This window comes from Triticum urartu, chromosome 4A, assembly GCF_056163025.1.
Source record: "Triticum urartu cultivar PI428250 chromosome 4A, HENAU_Tu73, whole genome shotgun sequence".
NCBI classification, from domain to species: domain Eukaryota; kingdom Viridiplantae; phylum Streptophyta; class Magnoliopsida; order Poales; family Poaceae; genus Triticum; species Triticum urartu.
In genome coordinates this window covers 431,003,920-431,031,869 of record NC_141876.1, presented here as the reverse complement: position 1 = coordinate 431,031,869, position 27,950 = coordinate 431,003,920, and the positions used below count along the sequence as shown (strand labels likewise).

Below are 27,950 nucleotides of genomic sequence, written 5' to 3'. Positions count from 1 at the left end.
TGGCTAAAAGATCAACTGATCAACTTTGTGTGTTCTAGGGTGCCCCCTGCCCCCGTATATAAAGGAGCAAAGAGGGAGGCCGGCCGGCCCCTGTAGGGCGCCCCAGGAGGAGTCCTCCTCCTAGTAGGAGTAGGACTCCCCTTTCCTACTCCTACTAGGAGGAGGAAAGGAAGGGGGAAGGGGAGACGGAAGGAAAAGGGGGCCGCCCCCCTAGTCCAATTCGGTTTGGGCTAGGGGGGGCGCGCGCCCTGCCTCCTCTCTTCCACCACTTGGCCCATGAGGCCCAATACTTCCCCGTATTCCCGTAACTCCCCGCTACTCCGAAAAATACCCGAATCACTCGGAACCTTTCCGATGTCCGAATATAGTCGTCCAATATATCGATCTTTACATCTCAACCATTTCGAGACTCCTCGTCATGTCCTCGATCTCATCCGGGACTCCGAGCTACCTTTGGTACGTCAAATCATATAAACTAATAATACCGATCGTCACCGAACGTTAAGCGTGCGGACCCTACGGGTTCAAGAACTATGTAGACATGACCAAGACACGTCTCCGGTCAATAACCAATAGCGGAACCTGGATGTTCATATTGGCTCCTACATATTCTACGAAGATCTTTATCGGTCAAACCGCATAACAACATATGTTGTTCCCTTTGTCATCGGTATGTTACTTGCCCGAGATTCGATCGTCGGTATCTCAATACCTAGTTCAATCTCGTTACCGGCAAGTCTCTTTACTCGTTCTGTAATGCCACATCCCGTACCTAACTCATTAGCTACATTGCTTGCAAGGCTTATAGTAATGTACATTACCGATAGGGCCCAGAGATACCTCTCCGACAATCGGAGTGACAAATCCTAATCTTGATCCATGCCAACTCAACAAACACCATCAGACACACCTGTAGAGCACCTTTATAATCACCCAGTTACGTTGTGACGTTTGGTAGCACACAAAGTGTTCCTCCGGTATTCAGGAGTTGCATGATCTCATAGTCATAGGAACATGTATAGTTATGGAGAAAGCAATAGCAACAAACTAAACAATCATTGTGCTAAGCTAACGGATGGGTCAAGTCAATCACATCATTCTCTAATGATGTGATCCCGTTAATCAAATGACAACTCATGTCTATGGTTAGGAAACATAACCATCATTGATTCAACGAGCTAGTCAAGTAGAGGCAAACTAGTGACACTCTGTTTGTCTATGTATTCACACATGTACTAAGTTTCCGGTTAATACAATTCTAGCATGAATAATAAACATTTATCATGATATAAGGAAATATAAATAACAACTTTATTATTGCCTCTAGGGCATATTTCCTTCAGTGGTCGCGTCCCTCTCCGGACGGCGATGATGTTGGAGGGAGCCGCTAGCGCTGTCTATGCTCCCGAGTCCTGACTGATCACGTCGGCTCGCCGCTCCTCACTCAGTAGTTGCCAAGGAGGCTCAGGAAGATCAAGGAGAAGGAGACTAACGGCGTGCGGCACATGAAGGCCCCAGGAGTAAGTGACAGGATTCTGTTCCGGCCTTCTCTCTTCCTCACCAAGGTAATCAATCTGATGCTGAATCTTTTGGTGCTATTATGTTCTTGCTAGGTACTAGAAAATGGAACATTGTCAGACATATTTTGATAGCTACAGACTTTCTGTTGTTGATTCTTGTTAGTTCTATACGAAGAATGAATTAATTGTATTGCAATGTATATTGTTGTATATGACGAGATTAATCAATTGGCGGCACTTATGTATCTATGAATGATGTCATGGACCGTTTGTAGGCCGTCCGCACTAGGGTGTTTGGTCAATATGGTGTCACTGCAGGTGGACGATGTGCTTGAGCACCTGGAGAGTGTTGAGAAATGACTTGTGCGCCTTGAGGAAGGAGCAGTTAAACCGGTAAGCTTACATCTGCATTTGCTTTCCTCCATGAAATTGTTGTTGTGTACATACATACATGTATGATTAATACCAACTCAACTGAACAAAACCGAATTGAAATTGATGGTGGTGTACATGTGTGTATACTATAGGGGGATTCATATTAGGACATGTTTGCAAGGAGACCATCCAGGAGAGTGAAGAATCAAAACATTCCTCCGCCGCCTGGCTGCTCACCTCGAAGTTCATCTATTCAAATTCTTGGTGTATGCATCTTCGTGCGGTCCTCGGTGTGTTCAGAATATCGAGTGTATATTTGTCCACTTGGCACCATGAGGGCATACCTGGTGACAGAGCGCTCCACGTCATTGCAGAACCAATGTAGAGAAAGGCATGTCTACCACGCAAGGGATATGTCGTGCATGTAGCAGCCATTGATTTTCTTGGAGATTCGCATCCATTCATGACTACAGCTTATAGTTGGTAAGCCTTTTCTCTTACGGATGCTCTAGCTATGATCCATCATCCCACACCTTTTCATTCTATTCCCAAGTCGTAATCTATTTTATATTTTCAACCGGAAGTCCAATTTTATGATCCATTATATTTGTGTTTATGAGGACGAGGACTTTAAAATGAGACCACTTTTGATTATATTTCAACTTAATATTCAAATTTTGAAACATGGTGAAACACGATGGTACATTCAGGAACACGATACCCCCGAATGAAACTGGATATAAGCTACTCTTGTTTACTAAGGTTTACATATCATACAAAACAATTTAAACCACAGTAACACACGATGAAACACTTTGGTAAATAGTGTAACATTATGATACGCTACGGAACATGGCAAGCCATAGTGAAACAATAAGATTATTTATGCGAAACAGAATAAAACATTATTGATTTTTTCACATGGAAATAATGAATTTCGACGAAACAAGTTTGAAGCTTGGTGAATTAATTGTTAATAATTTCAAAGACTAAATTCAATATTGGTTGTTTTAAAGATCTTGCTTCGGAAAACACATTTGTGTAAACAGAAAGTAAAAAAAATTGTGTGGAAATGTTGATCTCATAAGCCTGATCCAGTAGTAAATGTTGATCTCATAAAGCAGGCTAATGATTTCTTGGTAGAAGAATTTACTTCCTACTGGATGTAAGATTGTTCTCCCCTGAATATATTGACACACAAAAGAACTGAATGTATCTACTATGTCTGTGGGCATATTCTAAATTTGTAGAGTCAGCGGAAACATGATAATAAATTTGCAGTTGTTTTTCATATGCTGCAGGCGAGAGGAAGGGAGCGTCATGCGGTGCCGTGTATGTGGTAGTGTTTTCTTTTTCCATGCGGTATGCCATATTGTCCGGTTTGTATGTATTTGTGATTTCCCACTTAATACAGTGTTAACTCTATGCTAAACTTCTTTTTAGGATTTCCCACTTAATACAATGTTAACTCATATTTTAGAGTTTACTCACATCTACTTGTTTTTTCATACTAATAGAATTGATATCGATTAGACTTCTCCATGTTTCTTCAAATTTAATGGTTTGTCGTATTACCGTGTAACACCCACGATGCGGCTATATCTCCCACGTGTCGGCGCACGACTTAGAGGCATAACCGCATTGTAGGCAATGTCGCAAGAGGGGTAATCTTTACACATCCCATGTACTGAATAAGAAAGAGGTACAGAGTTGGCTTACAATCGCCACTTCACACAATACATGAATCAAGCATTACAATCATCCATAATACAATCAAGGTCCGACTATGGAACTAAAATAAAAGAAGACCACCCCTAATGCTAGATCCCCGATCGCCCCGACTGGGCTCCACTACTGATCAACTGAAACGAAACAACCCAAAGAACAAGATCTTCATCGAGCTCCTCCTTGAGCTCGGTAGCGTCGCCTGTACGGTATCATCGGCACCTGCAAACTGGTTTTGGAAGTAATCTGTGAGTCACAGGGACTCAGCAATCTCACACCCTCGCGATCAAGACTATTTAAGCTTATGGGTAGGGAAAAGGTATGAGGTGGAGCTGCAGCAAGCACTAGCATATATGGTGCTAACTTCCGCAAATGAGAGCGAGAAGAGAAAGCAAGGCACGGTCGTGAACTAGAAATGATCAAGAAGTGATCCTGAAACTACTTACGTTCAAGCATAACTCCAACACCGTGTTCACTTCCCGGACTTCGCCGAGAAGAGACCATCACGGTTACACACGCGGTTGATGCATTTTAAATTTAGTTAAGTGTCAAGTTCTCTACAACCGGACATTAACAAATTCCCATCTGCCCATAACCGCGGGCGCGGCTTTCGAAAGTCCAAAACCCTGCAGGGGTGTCCCAACTTAGCCCATCACAAGCTCTCATGGTCAACGAAGGATATTCCTTCTCCCAGGAAGACCCGATCAGACTCGGAATACCGGTTACAAGACATCTCGACAATGGTAAAACAAGACCAGCAAGACCGCCCGATGCGCCGACATCCTGATAGGAGCTGCACATATCTCGTTCTCAGGGCAACATCGGATGAACACTACGTACAGCTAAAACCAGCCCTCAAGTTTCCCCGAGGTGGCGCCGCAAGTGGCTCTGTTTTGGACCAACACTTAGACAAGCACTTGCCCGGGGGGTTAAAATAAAGATGACCCTTGAGTCTGCAGAACCCAATGGAAGGTGGTAGGTTGTTAGTGCAAATGGTAAAACCAAGGTTGGGCCTTGCTGGAGGAGTTTTATTCAAGGCGAACTGTCAAGGGGTTCCCATTATAACCCAACCACGTAAGGAACGCAAAATCAAGGAACATAACACCGGTATGACGGAAACTAGGGCGGCAAGAGTGGAACAAAACACCAGGCATAAGGCCGAGCCTTCCACCCTTTACCAAGTATATAGATGCATATTGTGATATCCCAACAATAAACATGTTCCAACAAGGAACACACTCCATCTTCACCTGCAACTAGCAACGCTATAAGAGGGGCTGAGCAAAGTGGTAACATAGCCAAACAACGGTTTGCTGGGAAAGGTGGGTTAGAGGTTTGACATGGCAATATGGGAGGCATGATAAAACAAGTGGTAGGTATCGCAGCATAGGCATAGCAAAAGAGCGAGCAACTAGCAAGCAAAGATAGAAGTGATTTCGATGGTATGGTCATCTTGCCTAAGATCCCGCAAGGAAGAAGAACGAGTCCATGAAGAAGACAAAAAGGACGTAGTCGAACGGATCCTCACAAGTCCGGAACGGAACCGAAGCTAACAACAGAAATAACCCGGAAAGAAGCAAACAACATAGTAAACAATCATCACATAAGCATGGTACGATGCGCAAACAAGTATGATGCATGTCCGGTTTAATGAAGCATGGCATGGCAAAGTGCACAAACAACACTACAAATTAAGTGGAGCTCAATATGCAACTCCGTTGCATATTGACGAAACACCACGTCAATTATTTAGTTCCTCTCGTTTATGTACTCAACAATATTAAATGTTGATTAACATGGCAAGGGGTGAAGCACAACAAAACTACCTATCTAGGCAAGTTTAAATGAGGCCGGAACAACAAGCAACAAGTCCGAAAAATCCCCATGTGCATAATTTTGGTTATGGTACTGTTCTGCCCTAAACACAATTTTAGAGTTATTAAACATGCAAAGTAATGACACCATGTTAAACTAGGCATTTTTCTACCCCATTTACATATAAAGATTGTTAGGTTTGGAGCTACGGTTATTTAGTTATGAATTAAATCATTTTAGCGTGGCATAGGAGAAAATTTAACCAAACAGAAGTTTAAACATTTCAAACATAGATGAAAGTTGGATATTATGAATCTAGACAAAATTCTAAGCAAGTTTCATATATAAATCATTTTAAACTGATGCACGGTTATTAAGTTATTATATGCATGAAGTTTAGGGACCTTTCTGTGAAAACTGCAGTCTTAGGAGTAATATCAAAACGATCTGCGGAAAAAAAATGTCTCGGGCCACATCTGAAACAGCCCACTGGGCGGCTTGCAGCTCACCTAGCTGGGCTCAGCCCAGGTCGATGGAGGCGGCCCAGGGGGCACTGGAGCAGGCCGCTGGAGAGGGGTGTGAAGCCGGCCCACGCGGGCTCGACGCGGTCAACGGACGCCGGCAGGGTCGAGCGGGCGGCGGCGCTCCTCTGCGCGGAGCGGGACGACGGGGCGGCTTGGCGCGTCTCCGGCGGTGGAGGGAGGCGGATCTCGTCGGGGATGGATGGATCTGGGCGGTGGGGGCCGGATCCCACCGGATCCGTCACCGGAGCAGGGCGGCAGTAGGGAGCCGGCGACGAACTCCATGGCGGCGGCAGTGAGGAGCACTGCAGGGGAGAGGAGAGAGGTTAGGGAGAGGCAGGGAGATGTAGAGGAGGGGCGGCGGAGCTGGCCTGAGGCTCGGCGGCCGCGGAGCCAGCCGGCGGTGGCGGTGCGACGAGGAGGGGCGCGCTGGCGGCGCTTGGCGGCGGGGAAGTGGGCGAGGAGGCGAGGCACGGTGCGGGATCCTCGGGCCCAGATCGGCCCGGGGCGGGGGTTCCGGTGGGCCCGCGCGGCTGGAGGGCGAGGGAAGGGCTGGGGCGACGCATGGCGGCTTGCCACTTGTCCGGGGAGGCGCGCTGACGGTCTCAGGTGGGGGCGCAGCCATTGGAGGCTCGCCAAGTGGCGGGACGACGGTGGCTGGCGCCGGAAAATGAGGGGGAGGCGGTTGGTGGCACGGAATTTGAGGAGGGAGGCGGCAGGGAGGTAGGGGAAGGGCTAGGCTGCCAAATTTGCAGGGATGGCTAGGGTTTGGGTTTAGGGGGGTTTTAGGAGCGTTTCGGAGCCTCCGATCGCAATCTAACAGTCCGGAACGGAGGGGGGTTTAGGTGGGTTGTAAAAAGAGGTTGGGCCGAGATGAGAGGAGAGGAGTGCAGCCCGGCAACTGTTTCCGGAGACCGAAAACGTCCGACGTTTTGACCGACTATAATGTCGCTATAGTTATCCGTTGGGGCATCAAACGAACTCCGATGCGATGAAACTTGGCAGGCGGCCTACCTACAACATAACAACACCGCATGCCAACTTTCAACCCATTCCAAGAACATTTTCCGGCCACTTATAAAATAATATTTCGGACGTGTTGCGGGCGCGTGCAAGTGTGTCTGGGCTCAGAACGGACAACGGACGGAAGTGGGGGAACCTGGACGGATGCAAGTTTTGAAAACATGATGATGCAATGCATATGATGACATGGTAAAAAAGCAACATGCAAGAAAATGACATGGCAACGATAACGAATGACTGGAAGACACCTGGCGCATCGGCATCGGGGCGTCACAACACTCCACCACTACGAGAGGATCTCGTCCCGATATCTAGGATGGCACCAGGGAGAAACGGAAGAGGAAGAGGTAAAATAAAGTTGCTTCTTTGACAAACGAGTGAAACCAAGAACCTTGAGAGGTTAAACAATTTCGAGAAAAGAATACAACGGAGATGAACGAAGTTGAAAACACTCCGTTAGAAAAGAGGAACAAGGAACACTACTAGGAACTTGTAGGTTGAAAGGCATAAGAAAAGTGTTACAAAGGACAAGAAGTACATGCGAGCACTCCGGTAGAAACGAGATGCAGAAGGAACGATAAAGATCAATTACGACAACACTCCGGTTAAAACAAAATAGAGGAGGAAAAAGAATGGTATAAGTTCTACAGCACTCCGACTGCGAATGGAAGGAATTCACAAGAACTTGACAAGATGAGAGGATACTTGGTGAAATCAACAACACGCTGCCTCTGGAACTATTGAAAGAATGGCACAAGGGGTAAGAAAGATTTCAGACAGCACTCCAATTGAGAAAGGAGGTAAAACTTGATAAGATGATAGAACTGGAATGAAAACACGACACTCCGGTTGAATGGATAAGCAAAGGGAAGAACATGATCTTCACAATACGAGATGATGAGTGAAGAGAGCATCATCACAATGCCTCCGGAAGAAATGAAAAAATGCAATGAAAAGAACGGAGAAGAAAACAACATGTTCTACCTCAAATGAATTTGAGAGAGCATCCTTAAAAAGAAGGATTGAACGGAGTTGTTGGGAAATCAACAACGAAAAGAACAGGCTTGTTGAGGGCTTATGGAAAACATCTCAAAAACTTGAGGTGAAAACCTTCCACAAACGAAAACAATTGCTTGCTTGAGAGCGATGGAGAGATGAAAACATCTTTCATCGCGAGAATAGGAGGAAACTTGGATCATCGATAAACACCATAAATAGCAACATTCCTTAGGGAAGGTTTTAGGTGAAACATAACCCAAGATAACTCCAATGAAGAGATTGATGGATTTAAGATATCTCATTCTTGACAACATGTAAATCATGAAGAGAGAATTCCTTATTTGACCCTTTCTTAAATTTTGGTTCCCTTTTTGGCCCTAGTAAAAAAATTCTTCATGTTCTGGCACTCAAACTTCAGTTTGTTCCCTATATGACATTTCCGTCAGTTTTGGCAACTAACACCGTTAAATCCGACATGAAAAGTCCTTTTTACCCTTGGTGTAGTTTGTGACCAAAATTGTGAACTAGAAGTCAAAAGCAATGGTGATGTGATCCGTTTGTCTTGAATACATTACCAAATGAAACCAAATCTGCTATTTAGCACAGCTTTAATTTTAATTGGATAATTGGACAGAACCTCCCTTGTATATTGATGATATATCCCCTGTACAGTTCATATATGCACAAATTATAATATACTTGGAGCAGATTCACATGTATGCAAACTAAAAGTTCATAGAAACTTGGTCCAGGTTCACATATATGGAAATAGTCCACATATTTAGTCCTCTACACACATTCAGGTTCACATAGAGTTCACATATAATAGTCCAGGTTCACATCATGTCAAATACAACACATGAAGGTCACATATAGCACTTACAAAAGCCCAGGTTCACATATATATTACATAAACAGCTCAAAAGTTTCCCAAATGAACCATGATATGGAAAGCGATCCAATGAGAATCACAAGCTAAGCCTCCTTTTGCTTCGTGTGCTCATTGCAGGGCTGGCAGGATTCATTTTTTGCTACGTGTGCCCATTGCAGGGCTATCATGTGGCACCATAGGAAGGTGTGGCAACTTATCAGCAACCTCTTTGCCTTTTCTTTTGGCATGTAATTTCAAAGCAATAGATGCTTTCTTGTTGGCCACACAAATGGGCTGAGTTGTTGATCTACACATACACATTCATGGCAGCACATCATACATCACATATAGTAGCCCAGGTTAACAATAGAACAATGCATAACATAACATAAAATTCGGAAACAACCATAGGTTACCTTTTTGCTACTCTGGATCCAAATTTACTCCCTTTCCCTTTTTCCTTAGTTGTTTTCTCCAACATTTGGCTATAGTGAGAAGAATGCAATTAGAATACAAAACCAAGCTTTCATCTAATCTACTACAAAATTCAGAACTAGTTCTTACCTTTTTGATGCTCCAGTAATTGAGTTATCATGTTTTCTCTTTTTCGTAGTTGTAGGTTCCAAGCTTTGGCTATTGTGAGAAGTTACTTAGAATTCAAACACAGATTTCATATAATTATGAGCATGAGTGTAAAGTGGCTAACCTTGGCGGAAAGCACATAGAGGCTGCTGGAGCATCATCCTCGCAAGGCACAATTGATGCTTTGGTGGTCTTTGCCCTCTTCTTTGGTGGTCCTCTACATGAGCAACAAAAAAGTAGTTAACATGTATGGCTGCTTACAAAAAAATGCAAGTGAAGCAAGTTACACAATTATATTTATTACCTCACAGCTAAAATAGCAGCAATGTCATCTGGGTTACCCTTCTTGCATTTATGCCAATGATGCCCATAGTCCTTACAAATAGGGCATAAGTGTTGGCCGCTTTTTCTTTTCTTCTCACTACAGCCTTTATACCTCTCAGTTTTATGCCTACCCGCCGTGGATTTTAGTAGTGGTGGAAACATGAAGAATCCATGGTCAGATTTAGGCCATTGGTTCTTGTCAACCATGGCAGGAATTAGTTGGTCATAGGCTGCCCTAAATTTGTCAATGGAGTAATACAAGTCCACATAATTCTGTATGTGTGCATTGATAAGAGATGTGATAAATGCTAGACCATGCTTGCAAGGAAGGCTAGAAACTTGCCATTGTCTATAAGAACATGTCCTGTCAAGCAAGTTGACCACAAACCTAAAGCCGCTGCCTCCCAATGCTGTCACTTCAGCGACTTCTTCTGAGCTTTCTACCACCTCCAAGTTTAATTCTCTAGTCTTTGCATTCAACTTCTTAATTATGTGGGGAAGAATCAACCCAACCAACTTCCTTGCTACTTTCCTCCTTCGGTTCCACATGATCATAATCATCTGCCTAACCTTATCAAAGAAGTCGTCCAAGTTCAAGGACTTGTGATGCTTAATCCAATTATTGAAGCACTCAGCCAAGTTGTTTGTAACATAATCCACCTTGGAAATTGTTGAGAACTGACTCCTAGACCACAACCTAGTGTGCCACCTCCTAAGATATGCAGTTGCCGCTGGCTTTGCTATGTCCATTGCAGCCCAATTTTTTTCAAATATATATGGGTTCCATGAGTAAGCAGCAGCCCAAAGGTGGTCATCAAACACCTTTCCATGAAACTTCTTCTTGAAGTTGGACACCAAGTGAAACATACATTCCCTACGTTCAGCCTTTGGGAACACTTCTTTTACACCTGTCATCACTGGTTGCCCAGCATCGGTGCATATGGTTAAACCCCTTGGGGATCCTATGGCTTGTCTAACCATTTGCATGAACCAGGTCCAATTCTCATTAGTTTCAGAATCAAAAACACCCATACAAACTGGATACATCCAACTATGTCCATCAACAGCGGTAGCACTAGCCAGCTGCCCCTTGAACCTGCCTGTCAAGAAGGTGCTATCTACTGCCAAGTATGGCCTGCAGCCATTAAGAAACCCATTGATGCAAAAAGCAACAAAAATTCTTTTAAATCTGATTTTATCTTTTATTGTGTGATGATCAATGATCACTATGCTACCGGGGCAGCAACTTTCAATTTGCGACTTGAAACTATAAAGATTATCAAAGCTTGTATCCCAATCACCATATAGTTCCTTCAAGGCTAGCAGCTTACCCATATAGACTCTCTTAGAGTTGATGTCGATTCCATGATGCTCTTTAAGCTTCTTTCGCAATGCCTTTGGTCCTAGAGTTGCATCCTCAATTAGCCAGTCCTTCACGTGCTCACATATCCACCGCTTGTTTGCATTCTTCAACTTCTTTTTTCTTTTTGTACTAGAGCAATCATGACCACAAGGGTTCTTTCTCACCTACAAAAGATGAACATAGAAAATTATTACTAGAGTAAAGACCATGACCACAAACTAAGCACACATGAGTAAAGTTAGAAAATTACCATTACTGTGCACTCATCTTCCATTGTAGAAGCATATATCCTCCATGGACACTTATCTTCATCCCTTCTTGAACAATAAGCTCTAAACCTATGTGGTGCACTCTTTTCGGTGTCAAACTCAAATTCATGTTCGATTGCATGCTGAGAAAGCGCCAATTTAAACTCTGCCATATTGGGATATTTTCTTCCTTCGTTCATTGGAGGATCTAATTTATTATATTCAATGTGTGGTGCATGATCTGCCTCGTGATATTCCTCATCTTCCTCTACTTCAACCTCTGACATGCTCTCATCCTCGCTCTCAACCTCGCTCTCAGCCTCGTTCTCATGATCAGGAACATAGTCTTTGTCCTTTTCTTTGTTGGAACAAGGAACCATGATAAGAGGTACAGGTTCATCCTCTAAATAAATATTTTCCTCATCAACACCAACATGCTCATTCTTAGGTACTGGGTTGCGAAGATAATCATCATCATCATCTTGTTCTATGTTGTTAGGTTGGCTATGCGCATCACTATGCCACTCCGTTATAGGCTCATATGGTTCCGATGGATCACAATATGCAACAAACATGTGCACAACCTTTGTCTTAGAGTGTTTCTCAAACATTGACACCAATTCTTGGTCAGATGTTACTTCAGGGTAGATTTTAAGAACATCATCATAATACTGAACATGTGCAACTTCCAAATAACGAGGCGAGTACTGCTCTACGATTGATTCAACCAAGTCCTTATAATTTGTTAAGTCGGAATCAATAACCTTATCAAAACAGAAGCATTTGATATCCTTTCTAGCCTTTTTTGGGTTGCCAAGCAAATTGATTTTCAGCACATAAGTTGAATTTTGATCCATCCTGTAAAAACCAAATAAACTTAATCATGAGTTGCATTTGGGATCCATCTCTAAGTTCAGATTTTGCAGCAAATTATCATCTCTAAATGAAACTCCTAAGTAATCTGTTGCATTTCGACAAATCTAGAAGAGAGGTGCTGCAAATATGTTGCATTTGGGATCCATCTCTAAGTAATCTTCAAAGCCATCTCTAAGTACTCTGTCAAATTTAAAGAAGAGATGCCTCACACATCTAGACAAGCCGATGTAGCCGCATCCCTCGGTGATAATTGGCCTTGCTCCGGTGTTGCGCCTTTACCACGCAAGGCTGAGACCGCCGCACAGCCGGCCTCCCCACCATGGCCGCCCTCCACCTCCCCACCATGGCCGCTTTGCCCGTCGTCAGCAGGTTGGCTGCCCCCCGCCTCCCCACCATGGCCGCCTCGCCCGTCCTCCAGGGGTTGGCCGCCCCCCGCCTCCCCACCATGGCTGCCTCGCCCGTTCTCCAGGAGTTGGCCGCCCCCGCCTCCCCACCATGGCCGCCTTGCCCGTCCTCCAAGAGTTGGCCGCCCCCTGCCTCCCCACCATGGCCGCCTCGCCCATGGCCCTCGTCCACCTCGCCCTCCTCCATGTGCCGCCGCTGGGTGCCTCGCTCGCGCCACTGCCGCTGGGTGACTCGCTCGCGCCACCGCCGCTGGGTGCCTCGCTCGCGCCGCCGCTGGGTGCCTCGCTCCTCGCTCGTGCCGCCGCTGCGCTAGGTTTAGGTCTCGGGGAGGAGAATGGGAATCGGGGGCAGAAGGGGGGGTCGTTTTTCTTTTTTTTAGCATGCTATAAAGAAGGGGTAAAATGATTTTTCCTGTCATAGTTGACGGTGTTAACGGCAAAAATCGACGGAAGTGTCATGAAAGGAAGAAAATAAAGTTAGGGTGTCAAAGAAGGAAAAAATAAATTTTTAGGGCCAAAAAAGGAACCAAAATTTAAGAAAGGGCCAAATAAGGAATTCTCTCAATCATGAAACATGGACTCAAATTATGAAGAATGACATAGCACCACCTCAAATGATACGGTAGAAAGAATTGCACTTCGGAATGCAAGATGAAGAAGGCTTGAACTCCTCAAACAAAACATGTGTTGGGCACCATGTTTATTTTAGAGTAATATCTTGGCTGATCTTAGCTCTGAGAGAAATCTTGAAGAACATTTGAAGAATGAAAAGTATCCTTGCAAATCATCATGAGCCTTCGTGAAGAACTCCGGTAATAAAAGAATGATCAAAAGGAAGTGAAGGATGAAAAGAATAAGATTGAAGCCTTGCAATGATTAGATGAAGCTTTGAAATGATATAATTGAAAGAGCTTGGAACTCCGGAAAAGGAAAATATGGAACAAAGAAATAAAGAATTTTGATGAACCTCTGGAATAAGGAATTGAATTTACTCGATGAAACAAGAATAAGAATTACATTATGCTTATCCTTCCCTGATACGTCTCCGTCGTATCTACTTTTCCAAACACTTTTGCCCTTGTTTTGGACTCTAATTTGTATGATTTGAATGGAACTAACCCGGACTAACGCTGTTTTCAGCAGAATTACCATGATGTTGTTTTATGTGCAGAAAATAAATATTCTCGGAATGACCTGAAACTCCACGGGAGGTCTTAGAAAAAACAATAAAAAATCCTCGCCAAATATGAAGACCAGGGGGCCCACACCCTTTCCACGAGAGTGGGGGCGCCCCCCTAGGGCGCGCCCCACTACCTCGTGGGCCCCCTGTTGACCCTCCGACGCCAACTCCAACTCTATATATTTGCTTTCGGAGATAAAAAATCAGAGAGAAGAAATCATCGTGTTTTATGATACGGAGCCGCCGCCAAGCCCTAAAACCTCTCGGGAGGGCTGATCTGGAGTCCGTTCGGGGATCCGGAGAGGGGGATTCGTCGCCATCGTCATCATCAACCATCCTCCATCACCAATTTCATGATGCTCACCGCCGTGCGTGAGTAATTGCATCGTAGGCTTGCTGGACGGTGATGGGTTGGATGAGATTTATCATGTAATCGAGTTAGTTTTGTTAGGGTTTGATCCCTAGTATCCATTATGTTCTGAGATTGATGTTGCTATGACTTTGCTATGCTTAATGCTTGTCACTAGGGCCCGAGTGCCATGATTTCAGATCTAAACCTATTATGTTTTCATGAATATATGTGAGTTCTAGATCCTATCTTGCAAGTCTATAGTCACCTACTATGTGTTATGATCCGGCAACCCTGAAGTGACAATAATCGGGACCACTCCCGGTGATGACCATAGTTTGAGGAGTTCATGTATTCACTATGTGCTAATGCTTTGTTCCGGTTCTCTATTAAAAGGAGGCATTAATATCCCTTAGTTTCCAATAGGACCCCGCTGCCATGGGAGGGTAGGACAAAAGATGTCATGCAAGTTCTTTACCATAAGCACGTATGACTATATACGGAATACATGCCTACATTACATTGATGAATTGGAGCTAGTTCTGTGTCACCCTATGTTATGACTGTTACATGATGAACCGCATCCGACATAATTATCCATCCCTGATCCGGTGCCTACGAGTTTTCCATATACTGGTTCTCGCTTATTTACTTTTCCGCTGCTACTGTTACAATCACTACAAAATACCAAAAACATTACTTTTGCTGTCTTTACTTTTGTTGCCGCTACCACCACTATCATATTACTTTGCTACTAAACACTTTGCTGTAGATACTAAGTTTCCAGGTGTGGTCGAATTGACAACTCAGCTGCTAATACTTGAGAATATTCTTTGGCTCCCCTTGCATCGAATCAATAAATTTGGGTTGAATACTCTACCCTCAAAAGCTGTTGTGATCCCCTATACTTATGGGTTATCAAGACCTTTTTCTGGCGCCGTTGCCGGGGAGCATAGCTCTATTCTTTGAGTCACTTGAGATTTATATCTGCTGGACACTATGAAGAATTTGAGAGATCCAAAAACCAAGATCTATCCCTCAACTACGAGGGGAGGTAAGGAACTGCCATCTAGCTCTGCACTTGATTCACCTTCTGTTATGAGTAAGTTTGCGACACCTACACCTGCTTCTGCTATTCATTTTGATATGTCGCATGTTATTGATGATGCCACTTCTGCTATGCATGATACTTATGATGAAACTGCTTCTATGTCTGATACTACTGTGCCCCTTGGTGAATTTCTTGATGAACAAATTGCTAGGGCTAGGGAAAGAGAAATTATTGAATCTGAATACGATGATGATAGTGATGATGAAAATATGCCTGTTATTCCTAAAGGTTATCTTTTTGATAAAGATGCTTCTCTAGCTATTTTAGCTTGCAGAGATAGATATGAGCTTAAGAGGTTATTAATTAAATGGAACAAGGAATCACTTAGAGATAGAATGAGACCCGACCCTGCTTTTGCTACTTCACCTATATGTGTTCCTGATAAAGATTATGAATTCTCTGTTGATCCTGATATAATTCCTTTGATTGAATCTGATCCGTTTTATGGCTATGAATCTGAAACTATTGTGGCACATCTTACTAAGTTAAATGATATAGCTGCCCTGTTCACTAATAATGAGAGATCACGTTACCTCTATTTACTCAAAATATTTCCGTTCTCATTAAAGGGTGATGCTAAGATATGGTTTAATTCTCTTGATCCTGGTTGTGTGCGTAGTCCCCAGGATATGATTTATTACTTCTCTGCTAAATATTTCTCTGCTCATAAGAAACAAGCTGCTTTAAGGGAAATATACAACTTTGTACAAATTAAAGAAGAGAGTCTCCCACAAGCTTGGGGGAGGCTTCTCAAGCTACTTAATGCTTTGCCTGACCATCCTCTTAAGAAACCTGAAATACTTGATATCTTTTATAATGGACTAACTGATGCTTTCAGAGATTACTTGGATAGTTGTGCTGGTTCTCTTTTCAGGGAAAGAACACCAAATGAAGCTGAAATTCTATTGAATAGTATGTTGACAAATGAAAATAATTGGGCACCTCCTGAGCCAGCTCCTGCTCCAATTACTGAGCCTATTCCTAAACCAACTCCGAAGAAGAGAGGTGTTCTATTCCTCAGTCCCGAAGATATGCAAGAGGCAAAGAAATCTATGAAAGAAAAAGATATTAAAGCTGAAGACGTTAAGAATTTACCTCCTATTGAAGAAATACATGGTCTTAATATACCACCTGTTGAAGAAACTTATGATCTCAATTATTTATTTGTTGAAGAACCTCCTGATCCCGATATCCCGACACAGGCAGTAAAGGTAAATTCTCTCTATAGATATGATAAAGCTGAAGTTCCTCCTACTAAAATTTCTAGTCAGCGCTTAGATGAGTTTGATAACTTTATGTTTAAGCAAGATGACTTCAATGCTTATTTTGGTAGACAATTAAAAGAAAATGCTTATATGAGTAGACGCTTGGGTGATTATATGGCTGATATTAAAGGTGAACTTAAACTTATTAGCAAACATGCTTCTATGGTTACCACTCAAGTAGAACAAGTACTTAAGGCTCAAAAAGAAGTGCTTGATGAAATGAATAGTAAGAAAAATGATTATGTTGTTAGAGTGGCTACTAGAACTGGTAGAATGACTCAGGAACCTTTGTATCCTGAAGGCCACCCTAAGAGAATCGAGCAAGATTCTCAAAGAAATAATATTGATGTTCCCAGTTCTTCTAAAAAGAAGAAGAAGAAAAATGATAGAACTGTGCAAACTTCTAGTGAACCTATTGCTAAACCACCTGATAATCCAAATGATATATCTATGTCTGATGCTGAAACACAATCTGGTAATGAACATGAACCTAGTAAAAATATTAATGATAATGTTCATGATGATGCTCAACCTAGTAATGACAATGATGTAGAAATTAAACCTGCTGTTGATCTTGATAACCCGCAATCAAAGAATCAACGTTATGATAAAAGAGACTTTGTTGCTAGGAAACATGGTAAAGAAAGAGAACCTTGGGTTCAGAAACCCATGCCTTTTCCTCCAAAACCATCCAAGAAAAAGGATGATGAGGATTTTGAGCGCTTCGCTGAAATGATTAGGCCTATCTTTTTGCGTATGTGATTAACTGATGTGCTCAAAACAAATCCTTATGCTAAATATATGAAGGATATTATTACTAATAAAAGAAAGATACCGGAAGCTGAAATTTCCACCATGCTTGCTAATTATACTTTTAAGGGTGGAATACCAAAAAAAATTGGAGACCCCGGAGTACCTACTATACCTTGCTCTATTAAAAGAAATTATATTAAAACTGCTTTATGTGATCTTGGAGCCGGTATTAGTGTTATGCCTCTCTCTTTAGATCGTAGACTTGACTTGAATAAGTTGACACCTACTAAAATATCTTTGCAAATGGCTGATAAATCAACTGCTATACCTGTCGGTATTTGTGAGGATGTGCCTGTTGTGGTTGCAAACGTTACTATTTTAACGGACTTTGTTATACTTGATATTCCCGAGTATGATAGTATGTCTATTATTCTTGGAAGACCTTTTCTTAATACTGCAGCGGCTGTTATTGATTGCAACAAAGGCAATGTCACTTTTCATGTTAATGGTAATGAGCATACGGTACACTTTCTGAGGAAACAACCTCAAGTTCATAGTATCAACTCCATTGGAAAAATTCCATCGATTATATTTGGCGGTTTTGAATTTCCTCTTCCTACTGTTAAGAAGAAATATGATATTCTTATTATAGGGGATGTGCATATCCCCGTTGAGGTAACTTAGTGTTATTCGAAATTTCTCCGGTTTCATGATTATCGGAATGAGTTTGTTAACAAGACTTGATCAACCTTGTTAGTGGATTCTTTTTTATGAGCATGAGATGGATGAAACTAGAAGCACAAACTTCTGTGCCCTCTTTATATTTTCTGTTATTTATATTAAATAAAGTAAAAATAGTATTTTTTTGTCTATTATCTGATTATCCGTGCAATATAAAAATAACCCAAAAATAAAAATCCTCAGAATGACATGCCAATTTAATAAGATTTTTTCGGGAATATTTGAGGATCTACTATGCAAAAATCACCGCGGGAGGAGCTGCCACCTGGCCACGAGGGTGGTGGGCACCCCCCCCCCTATAGGGCACGCCCCCTGCCTCGTGGGCCCATGGTGGCCCTCCTCCACTTATCCCAGCACCCATCTTCTTCCTCTGTCTCACACAAACCCAAAAAACCAACTCAAGCACGAGTTCCAGCCACTTTTGCTTTGATTTTCGATCTCCTTGCTCAAAGCACCTCTCGCAAAACTGCTTGGGGAGATTGTTCCTTGGTATGTGACTCCTCCATTGGTCCAATTAGTTTTTGTTCTAGTGCTTTATTCAATGCAAATTTGAGCTGCATAGGTGACCATGTTCTTGAGCTTGCATGTCAAATTTATATGGTTCCAAGTAGTTCTAATGCTTGATATAGGCTCTAGGCACTTGTAGGAGTAGTTGCTATCATTTTTATTGAGTTTGGTTACTTTATTTTGAAGTTATCAAAAATTTCAGATTATTTCAGAAAATGATGAGGAGATTATTGAGGGGCTCATCGAGCCAAAGCTCGAAGGAAAAGGCACCAAAGCCTAAGTATAATCTGCCACGCACCGCGGAGATTCGGGCGTGTGAATGGCCTTCTGAAGATTTCTTGAGAGCAGCCGGTATCTATGAAGATTTTCATGAATTGGCTCACAATGCAGGCCTCGCCGCTTTCCTCCACGACCAATGCGATCAGTATCTCTTACTCACAAATACCTTTGTGCAAAAATTTTATTTTCATCCTAGGAACTCACCACCTACAGTGGAATTTCATTTATATGATGAGCCTAAGGAGATGTCACTTTATGATTTCTGTCGGATTTGTTTAGTCCCTTTTGAGGGCAAGACAGAAGAACACATCATGATGATGTGGCTGGGTTTATTGATAATATCATTGTAGGAGAAACCAGGAAGGTTTCCGATGCACGAATCACTAGTATACATTTTCCTGTTTTGCGTTACTTTGCATTATTTGCTAGTCGTTGTTTAATTGGACGCGGAAATTCTGGAAACCTTAGTATCCCTGATTTAATTATTCTGCTCCAAGGTTTATACAGTGATAACACTTTTAGTATGGGCGGTATTATTGCTAGACGGTTAAATATGAACCGTACTAAGGGCCCCATCTTTGGAGGCATTTATGCCACACGCCTAGCCGCGCATTTTAACATACATGTTAGGCATGCTGAGAAGGAAGAAAAGTGCTACCCCGTGTTTATCTAGATCATAAAAGTATGGTGGCACATGATTTTATTGTTAAGAATAGGGCAGGGGAGCTTAAATATCAATTGTTCTTTAATAAACATCATCCTGAGACTATTACCTTGTCTGCTCCTTCTTTGTTTGATTTGACTGCAGGCACGTACCTTGTTCCGTTGGCAGCTATTCACGCCTACCGGAACCCTGCACCAGCTGAGGAGCCAGAGCCAGAACCACAATTTGATCCTTCACGACAGTCTAACTATCAGTGGGATCCGGAGATGATTGCCAGCTAGTGGCAGTCAGAGTCTTCTTCTTCATCACAGTATGATCCCAACTATTCTTCGTCGCAGTATGACCCCAACAACTATTATTATGGATATCCGCCAGGCCAGCCGTGGCCATAGACCAACTTAGGCCAAAAGCCTAAGCTTGGGGGAGTACATATTTCTCACCGACATTACATTTATGTTCACACACACTCATTGCTAGATGTCGGTGCTCATACTTTTTCACTGTAATATCCATGCTAGTTTATTTCCTTTTTCCTGCTTCCTTCTTGTGTGTTTAATAAACCTTAAGAAAAAACCAAAAAAATTAGTAGTAGTTTATTTTTCTGTTGTAGTAGTAATAATCAAAAAGAAAACCCAAAAATATTTCCCGTTCTTCTTTTGCTTGTTGGGAGCTTTCCCGTGTAAATAGTTTTATTTCTTTTATTTTCTTTGGGGGTCAGTAGGAGAAGACCATAATTAAATTGTTGAAGTGGCTCTTATATGCATTATTGTTGAATTAACCCAAGAGCCCGTATTGCCTTGTCTTCTCCTGTTTATTGAATGCTCGCGGATTCCAGCTTAGTCCAATGCACGTGCACTCTTATTATTATTCACACCGTTCGGTCGTGCAAGTGAAAGGCAATTATGATGATATATGATGAACTGACTGAGAGGAGAAAAGCTGGTATGAACTCGACCTCTTTTGTTTTTGTAAATATGATGAGTCCTGCGTTCTTGATTCGGCTTATTATGAATAAACATGTTTGCAATGACAATTAGAGATCAGAGTTGCTTGTGCCATGCTTGATTAGCTATGAGTTATAATGATTTACCTTGCGTGCCAACATGCTATTGAGATGGTTATGATGTGGTATGATGGGGTGGTATCCTCCTTTGAATGATTTAAGTGACTTGACTTGGCACATGTTCACGCATGTAGTTGAAACAAATCAACATAGCCTTCACGATATTTATGTTCATGGTGAATTATATCCTACTCATGCTTGCATCCAATGTTTATTAATTTTAATGCATGTACATGGCTGTTGTCGCTCTCTAGTTGGTCGCTTCCCAGTCTTTTGCTAGCCTTCACCTGCACTAAGTGGGAATACTGCTTGTGCATCCAATCCCTTAAACCCCAAAGTTATTCCAGATGAGTCCACTATACCTTCCTATATGCGGTATCTACCTGCCGTTCCAAGTAAATTTGTATGTGCCAAACTCTAAACCTTCAAATAATCATTCTGTTTTGTATGCTCGAATAGCTCATGTATCAACAAAGGCTGTCCTTACCTTCCGTGTTAGGCGGGTTATTCTCAAGAGGAGTGGACTCCGCTCCTCACTCACGAGAAAATGGCTGGTCACCGGGATGCCCAGTCCCATGCTTTATGCAAACTAAATCAAAATTAATTGCAAACAAAACTCCCCCTGGGACCTGATGTATGTTGGAGGCACTCGTTGTTTCGAGCAAGCCCTGGATTGATGTTTGTTGGTGGAGGGGGAGTATAAACTTTACCATTCTGTTTGGGAACCGCCTATAATGTGTTTAGCATGGAAGATATCGCCATCTCTTAGTTGTTACGTTGACAATGAAAGTGTACCGCTCAAAATACAATTTATCTCTATTTCAAAACCAAGCTCTGGCACCTCTACAAATCCCTGCTTCCCTCTGCGAAGGGCCTATCCATTTACTTTTATGTTGAGTCATCATCCTCTTATTAAAAAGCACTAGCTGGAGAGCACATCCATCATTTGCATTCATCACTATTAATTTATGTTGGGTGTGACTATGATTGGATCTCTTTTACCATGAATTGCAATGTCTAGTCAGTCCTTGATCTTTAAAGGTGCTCTGCATTTATGTTTTGCGGTCTCAGAAAGGGCTAGCGAGATACCATCTTGTTATATCATATTATGATTGTTTTGAGAAAGTGTTGTCATCCGAGATTTATTATTATGACTTGCTAGTTGATTATGCTATTGATACGAGTAATTATGAGACCTGAGAGTTATTGCAAATGTGGTTAGTTATGATTTATGCTGAAAACTTGAATGCTGGCTTGACATAGTTGCAACAACAAGAGCAAACAGAGTTTGTAAAAGTTTTTCTTTCTTTCTTTCAGTTTGTCAACTGAATTGCTTGAGGACAAGCAAGGGTTTAAGCTTGGGGGAGTTGATACGTCTCCGTCGTATCTACTTTTCCAAACACTTTTGCGTTTTGGACTCTAATTTATACGATTTGAATGGAACTAACCCGGACTGACGCTGTTTTCAGCAGAATTACCATGATGTTGTTTTATGTGCAGAAAACAAATATTCTCGGAATGACCTGAAACTCCACGGGAGGTCTTAGAAAAAACAATAAAAAATCCTCGCCAAATATGAAGACCAGGGGGCCCACACCATTTCCACGAGGGTGCCCCCCCTAGGGCGCGCCCCCTACCTCGTGGGCCCCTTGTTGACCCTCCGACGCCAACTCCAACTCTATATATTTGCTTTCGGAGAGAAAAAAAATCAGAGAGAAGAAATCATCGCGTTTTACGATACGGAGCCGCCGCCAAGCCCTAAAACCTCTCGAGAGGGCTGATCTGGAGTCCGTTCGGGGCTCCGAGAGGGGGATTCGTCGTCGTCATCATCATCAACCATCCTCCATCACCAATTTCATGATGCTCACCGCCGTGCGTGAGTAATTGCATCGTAGGCTTGCTGGATTGTGATGGGTTGGATGAGATTTATCATGTAATTGAGTTAGTTTTGTTAGGGTTTGATCCCTAGTATCCATTATGTTCTGAGATTGATGTTGCTATGACTTTGCTATGCTTAATGCTTGTCACTAGGGCCCGAGTGCCATGATTTCAGATCTGAACCTATTATGTTTTCATGAATATATGTGAGTTCTAGATCCTATCTTGCAAGTCTATAGTCACCTACTATGTGTTATGATCCGGCAACCCCGAAGTGACAATAATCGGGACCACTCCCGGTGATGACCATAGTTTGAGGAGTTCATGTATTCACTATGTGCTAATGCTTTGTTCCGGTTCTCTATTAAAAGGAGGCATTAGTATCCCTTAGTTTCCAATAGGACCCCGCTGCCACGGGAGGGTAGGACAAAAGATGTCATGCAAGTTCTTTACCATAAGCACGTATGACTATATACGGAATACATGCCTACATTACATTGATGAATTGGAGCTAGTTCTGTGTCAACCTATGTTATGACTATTACATGATGAACCGCATCCGGCATAATTATCCATCGCTGATCCGGTGCCTATGAGTTTTCCATATACTGGTTCTCGCTTATTTACTTTTCTGCTGCTACTGTTACAATCACTACAAAATACCAAAAACATTACTTTTGCTGTCTTTACTTTTGTTGCCGCTACCACCACTATCATATTACTTTGCTACTAAACACTTTGCTGCAGATACTAAGTTTCCAGGTGTGGTTGAATTGACAACTCAGCTGCTAATACTTGAGAATATTCTTTGGCTCCCCTTGTGTAGAATCAATAAATTTGGGTTGAATACTCTACCCTCGAAAGCTGTTGCGATCCCCTATACTTGTGGGTTATCATTCCCCAATTTAGATTGATGACAAGCAACAGATTTGGCATACTACTTATTCTCACAGAAAGGATTAAGAGAGAGATAGCGCAAACTTGAGAAGGTCTTCAACGAACCACCGGTAGGATTGAAACAACGAATAAATTGATATGATACCAAGAGAAAAGGAATCTTGAATGGACCACCGTGGGAATTGAATATGAACGAAAAAAAGATATGGAAAAACACCGGTAAGAATTAGAATAAAAAATGAATTAAGATACTTGAGAATTTAGATACAAGTGAAACGAAGAGATCATGAGCTGATTAGAGGATATTTTAATGATGCACCGATAAGATTTGGAGAACGAGAGCTGAAAGCTGAGAATGAATAAAACTGAAATGATGGTCTTCGGAGAATCAAACTAAAAAGACTCCTGAAATGCTCCAGATGGATGAAAAGAATTCTCACAGTCGAAACCAATTATGAGAGGATGGCATCAAGCTAGCACCACGAATCTTTGAGAGAACGGATAAAATTTGGAGGAAAAATTCTTCTTCGGTCTTCAAATGTTGAGAATGATGACGAGAAACACCACCATGAGTTGTTGAGGCACTCCGGAATAGAAATTAGAAAGGTTGAACCAACGATGAAAAGAATTTGAAAGATCTTGGAGAAAGGCAATTGACTGATGATAACTCATTCTTACGTCAAACTTCGAAAAGAATTTGAGAATACCTCCGGTGAAAATTAGAAGAGTCACGTAAGATCCTGGGAAAAGACCTGTGGGTTAGGGCCCACTCAAAAGATACACCATTGAGCGATTTAAAAGATAGATTGCGCCGGTAGAATTAAGTTGCTTGAATGAGATAACAATCTCGAAAGAGTTTGAACGAATGCAGAGTGGAAACACGAATCTTCGAGATATCTTGAACACTCCGAAACAATTGAATAGCGAGAAGTGGATGATTAAGAGGTGCACCGGCATAAGAAAGCACTTGAAACGAGGAAAGGATATGATCAACAAAACTTGACTTGAATCCACCGGAGAAGAAAGAGAACAAACAATGATGAACTTGTAGAGCATCTTCATGAGAATCACCGGATAAGAACATTGACTGAAAGGAATGGAGAGACTTCACATCAATAAGATGGATATTAGATTAAGAAATCCGAGTCCTTGAAGAAAAAGGGTGGGAGGGTGGGAAAAACAAAAGCAACTTAGGAACAGATGAAACAAACACCGTTGAGAAGACTTGAGTTGATCTTGCGGATGTTGAAAATGATCAGATCCACTTGAAGAGAAACACGTCGGTTGAAAAGGATTGACATGACAATCCCAATTATCATGAAGGATTGATATTCACATAGGAGTATGAGAACACCATTTGGGGAAGGTATGGAATCAACACTTGACATTGAAGAAACTCGAATACCACAACTCAAAACAAAACAAAGGATTGGCTTGCAAAATAAGCCGAAACAAACATATGATAGAGATTTCGTCCGAAGTTTTCGTGGTGGGGCCCACACAGGCTCGATCGTACAACACCATCATGTACAAGGCAATGCACATGACATACGAAGCGTCCCCGAGTCAGCATAGCCAAGGACTCTTTAAGACACAACGAGGCCACTGTAAAACCAACCGTGGATAGGCGGACCACTAGACGTCGAACCCCAATTTCATATCATACATCTGTCGGAAAGATATCCTAAGAGCTACTTGAATTCCCACTTATAAACTCCCGAAATTTTCCGGTTATGCAATCAGGTGTTGGGGATACAGGGGAAGCATAATATCTCACCCAAAACTAGCAAATCCTACATCCAGTTGTATCCATCCTTCAACACATAACCAAGAAACCTTCGGAAATCAATTACCTCAACCTTCGAAAAGCATCCGTTATACGAGTTATGGCAATACTCCCGAACTCCCGCCCCAGTACTGGGTGGCGTCGAGGTTATCTCACCAACAACTGCATAAAAGAGATTTTCGATGTCGGCGAACTCAGGTATTCCAGAACTGTAACGATAAAATTGTGACGACAACACCTCGAAGCTCAACTCCCTGGGACACTACCACAACCCCTAAATGTCAGGAGGCACCAAGAACAATGTTCTCGTCACAAAACCATTGGAACGATTCCAAGATACCCGCGTGATCCTAAATTTTTTTAGTGAAATTTGAGAAGAGAAGAGTCAAAACTCTACGTCAGGATGCCTCACCAGAGCGACGAAGGGACTGAGGAGTAAAAAGAATCCTACTCTTCGATATATATAATCCTATAAGACTCAAAACTTTTTTCTAGACTCAACAACGCCAGCGATTCGATCAAGCAGGGGGCTCCTAAGTCAGGGAGGGCTCTGATACCAACTTGTAACACCCATGATGCGGATATATCTCCCACGTATTGGAGCACGACTTAGAGGCATAACCGCATTGTAGGCAATGTCGCAAGAGGGGTAATCTTTACACATCCCATGTACTGAATAAGAAAGAGGTGCAGAGTTGGCTTACAATCTCCACTTCACACATACATGAATCAAGCATTACAATCATCCAGAATACAATCAAGGTCGACTACGGAACCAAAATAAAAGAAGACCACCCCTAATGCTAGATCCCCGATCGCCCCGACTGGGCTCCACTACTGATCAACTGAAACGAAACAACCCAAAGAACAAGATATTCATTGAGCTCCTCCTTGAGCTCGGTAGCGTCACATGTACGGTATCATCGGCACCTACAAACTGGTTTTGGAAGTAATCTGTGAGTCACGGGGACTCAGCAATCTCACACCTTCGTGATCAAGACTATTTAAGCTTATGGGTAGGGAAAAGGTATGAGGTGGAGCTGCAGCAAGCACTAGCATATATGGTGGCTAACTTACGCAAATGAGAGCGAGAAGAGAAAGCAAGGCACGGTCGTGAACTAGAAATGATCAAGAAGTGATCCTGAAACTACTTATGTTCAAGCATAACTCCAACACCGTGTTCACTTCCTGGACTCCGCCGAGAAGAGACCATCATAGTTACACACGCGGTTAATGCATTTTAAATTAAGTTAAGTGTCAAGTTCTCTACAACCAGACATTAACAAATTCCCATCTGCCCATAACCGTGGGCACGGCTTTCAAAAGTTCAAAACCCTGCAGGGGTGTCCCAACTTAGCCCATCACAAGCTCTCACGGTCAATGAAGGATATTCCTTCTCCCAGGAAGACCCGATCAGACTCAGAATCCCGGTTACAAGACATCTCGACAATGGTAAAACAAGACCAGCAAGACCGCCCGATGCGCCGACATCCTGATAGGAGCTGCACATATCTCGTTCTCAGGGCAACACCGGATGAACACTACGTACAGCTAAAACCAGCCCTCAAGTTTCCCCGAGGTGGCGCCGCAAGTGGCTCTATTTCGGACCAACACTTAGACAAGCACTAGCCCGGGGGGTTTAAAATAAAGATGACCCTTGAGTCTGTAGAACCCAAGGGAAGGTGGTAGGTTGTTAGTGCAAATGGTAAAACCAAGGTTGGGCCTTGCTGGAGGAGTTTATTCAAGGCGAACTGTCAAGGGGTTCCGATTATAACCCAACCGCGTAAGGAACGCAAAATCAAGGAACATAACACCGGTATGACGGAAACTAGGGCAGCAAGAGTGGAACAAAACACCAAGCATAAGGCCGAGCCTTCCACCCTTTACCAAGTATATAGATGCATTAATTAAATAAGAGATACTGTGATATCCTAACAATAAACATGTTCCAACAAGGAACACACTCCATCTTCACCTGCAACTAGCAACGCTATAAGAGGGGCTGAGCAAAGAGGTAACATTGCCAAACAACGGTTTGCTGGGAAAGGTGGGTTAGAGGTTTGACATGGCAATATGGGAGGCATGACAAAGCAAGTGGTAGGTATCGCAGCATAGGCATAGCAAAAGAGCGAGCAACTAGCAAGCAAAGATAGAAGTGATTTCGAGGGTATGGTCATCTTGCGTGAGATCCCGCAAGGAAGAAGAACGAGTCCATGAAGAAGACAAAAAGGACGTAGTCGAACGGATCCTCACAACTCCGGAACAGAACCGAAGCTAACGAGAGAAACAACCCGGAAAGAAGCAAACAAGATAGTAAACAATCATCACATAAGCATGGTACGATGCGCAAACAAGTATGATGCATGTCCGGTTTAATGAAGCATGGCATGGCAAAGTGCACACTACAAATTAAGTGGAGCTCAATATGCAACTCCGTTGCATATTGACGAAACACCACGTCAATTATTTAGTTCCTCTCGTTTATGTACTCAACAATATTAAATGTTGATTAACATGGCAAGGGGTGAAGCACAACAAAACTACCTATCTAGGCAAGTTTAAATGAGGCCGGAACAACAAGCAACAAGTCCGGAAAATCCCCATGTGCATAATTTTGGTTGTGGTACTGTTCTACCCTAAACACAATTTTAGAGTTATTAAACATGCAAAGTAATGACACCATGTTAAACTAGGCATTTTTCTACCCCATTTACATATAAAGATTGTTAGGTTTGGAGCTACGGTTGTTTAGTTATGAATTAAATCATTTTAGCATGGCATAGGAGCAAATTTAACCAAACGGAATTTTAAACATTTCAAACATAGATGAA

At 42.5% G+C, this 27,950-nt stretch overlaps 1 protein-coding gene across 2 annotated transcripts; it reads right to left on the bottom strand.

Moving 5' to 3' along the window:
* Window positions 1–8,743: 8,743 nt before the first annotated feature.
* On the bottom strand, window positions 8,744–13,013 carry LOC125553914 (uncharacterized). Of its 2 annotated transcripts, XM_087518519.1 has the most exons (7): window positions 12,452–13,013; window positions 11,369–12,224; window positions 9,736–11,282; window positions 9,556–9,648; window positions 9,414–9,482; window positions 9,266–9,334; window positions 8,744–9,156 (listed from the first exon to the last, which is right to left on the bottom strand). In XM_087518519.1, the coding sequence occupies exons 2-7, from the start codon at window positions 12,221–12,223 to the stop codon at window positions 9,000–9,002; spliced, it is 2,790 nt and encodes a 929-aa protein (XP_087374645.1). In that variant the 5' UTR covers window position 12,224; window positions 12,452–13,013; the 3' UTR covers window positions 8,744–8,999. The 2 variants fall into 2 exon arrangements, with proteins under 2 accessions (XP_087374645.1, XP_087374646.1); XM_087518520.1 differs by lacking the exon at window positions 8,744–9,156 and having other exon boundaries at window positions 9,262–9,334.
* Between the last annotated feature and the right edge of the window lie 14,937 nt (window positions 13,014–27,950).

Coding starts and splice junctions, on each gene's coding strand:
- LOC125553914 (XM_087518519.1), bottom strand. CDS start 12,223: ATGGATCAAAATTCAACTTATGTGCTGAAAATCAATTTGCTTGGCAAC. Junction 11,283..11,368: donor AAGATGAGTGCACAGTAATG/GTAATTTTCTAA, acceptor CATCTTTTGTAG/GTGAGAAAGAACCCTTGTGG. Junction 9,335..9,413: donor ATTACTGGAGCATCAAAAAG/GTAAGAACTAGT, acceptor TTCTCACTATAG/CCAAATGTTGGAGAAAACAA.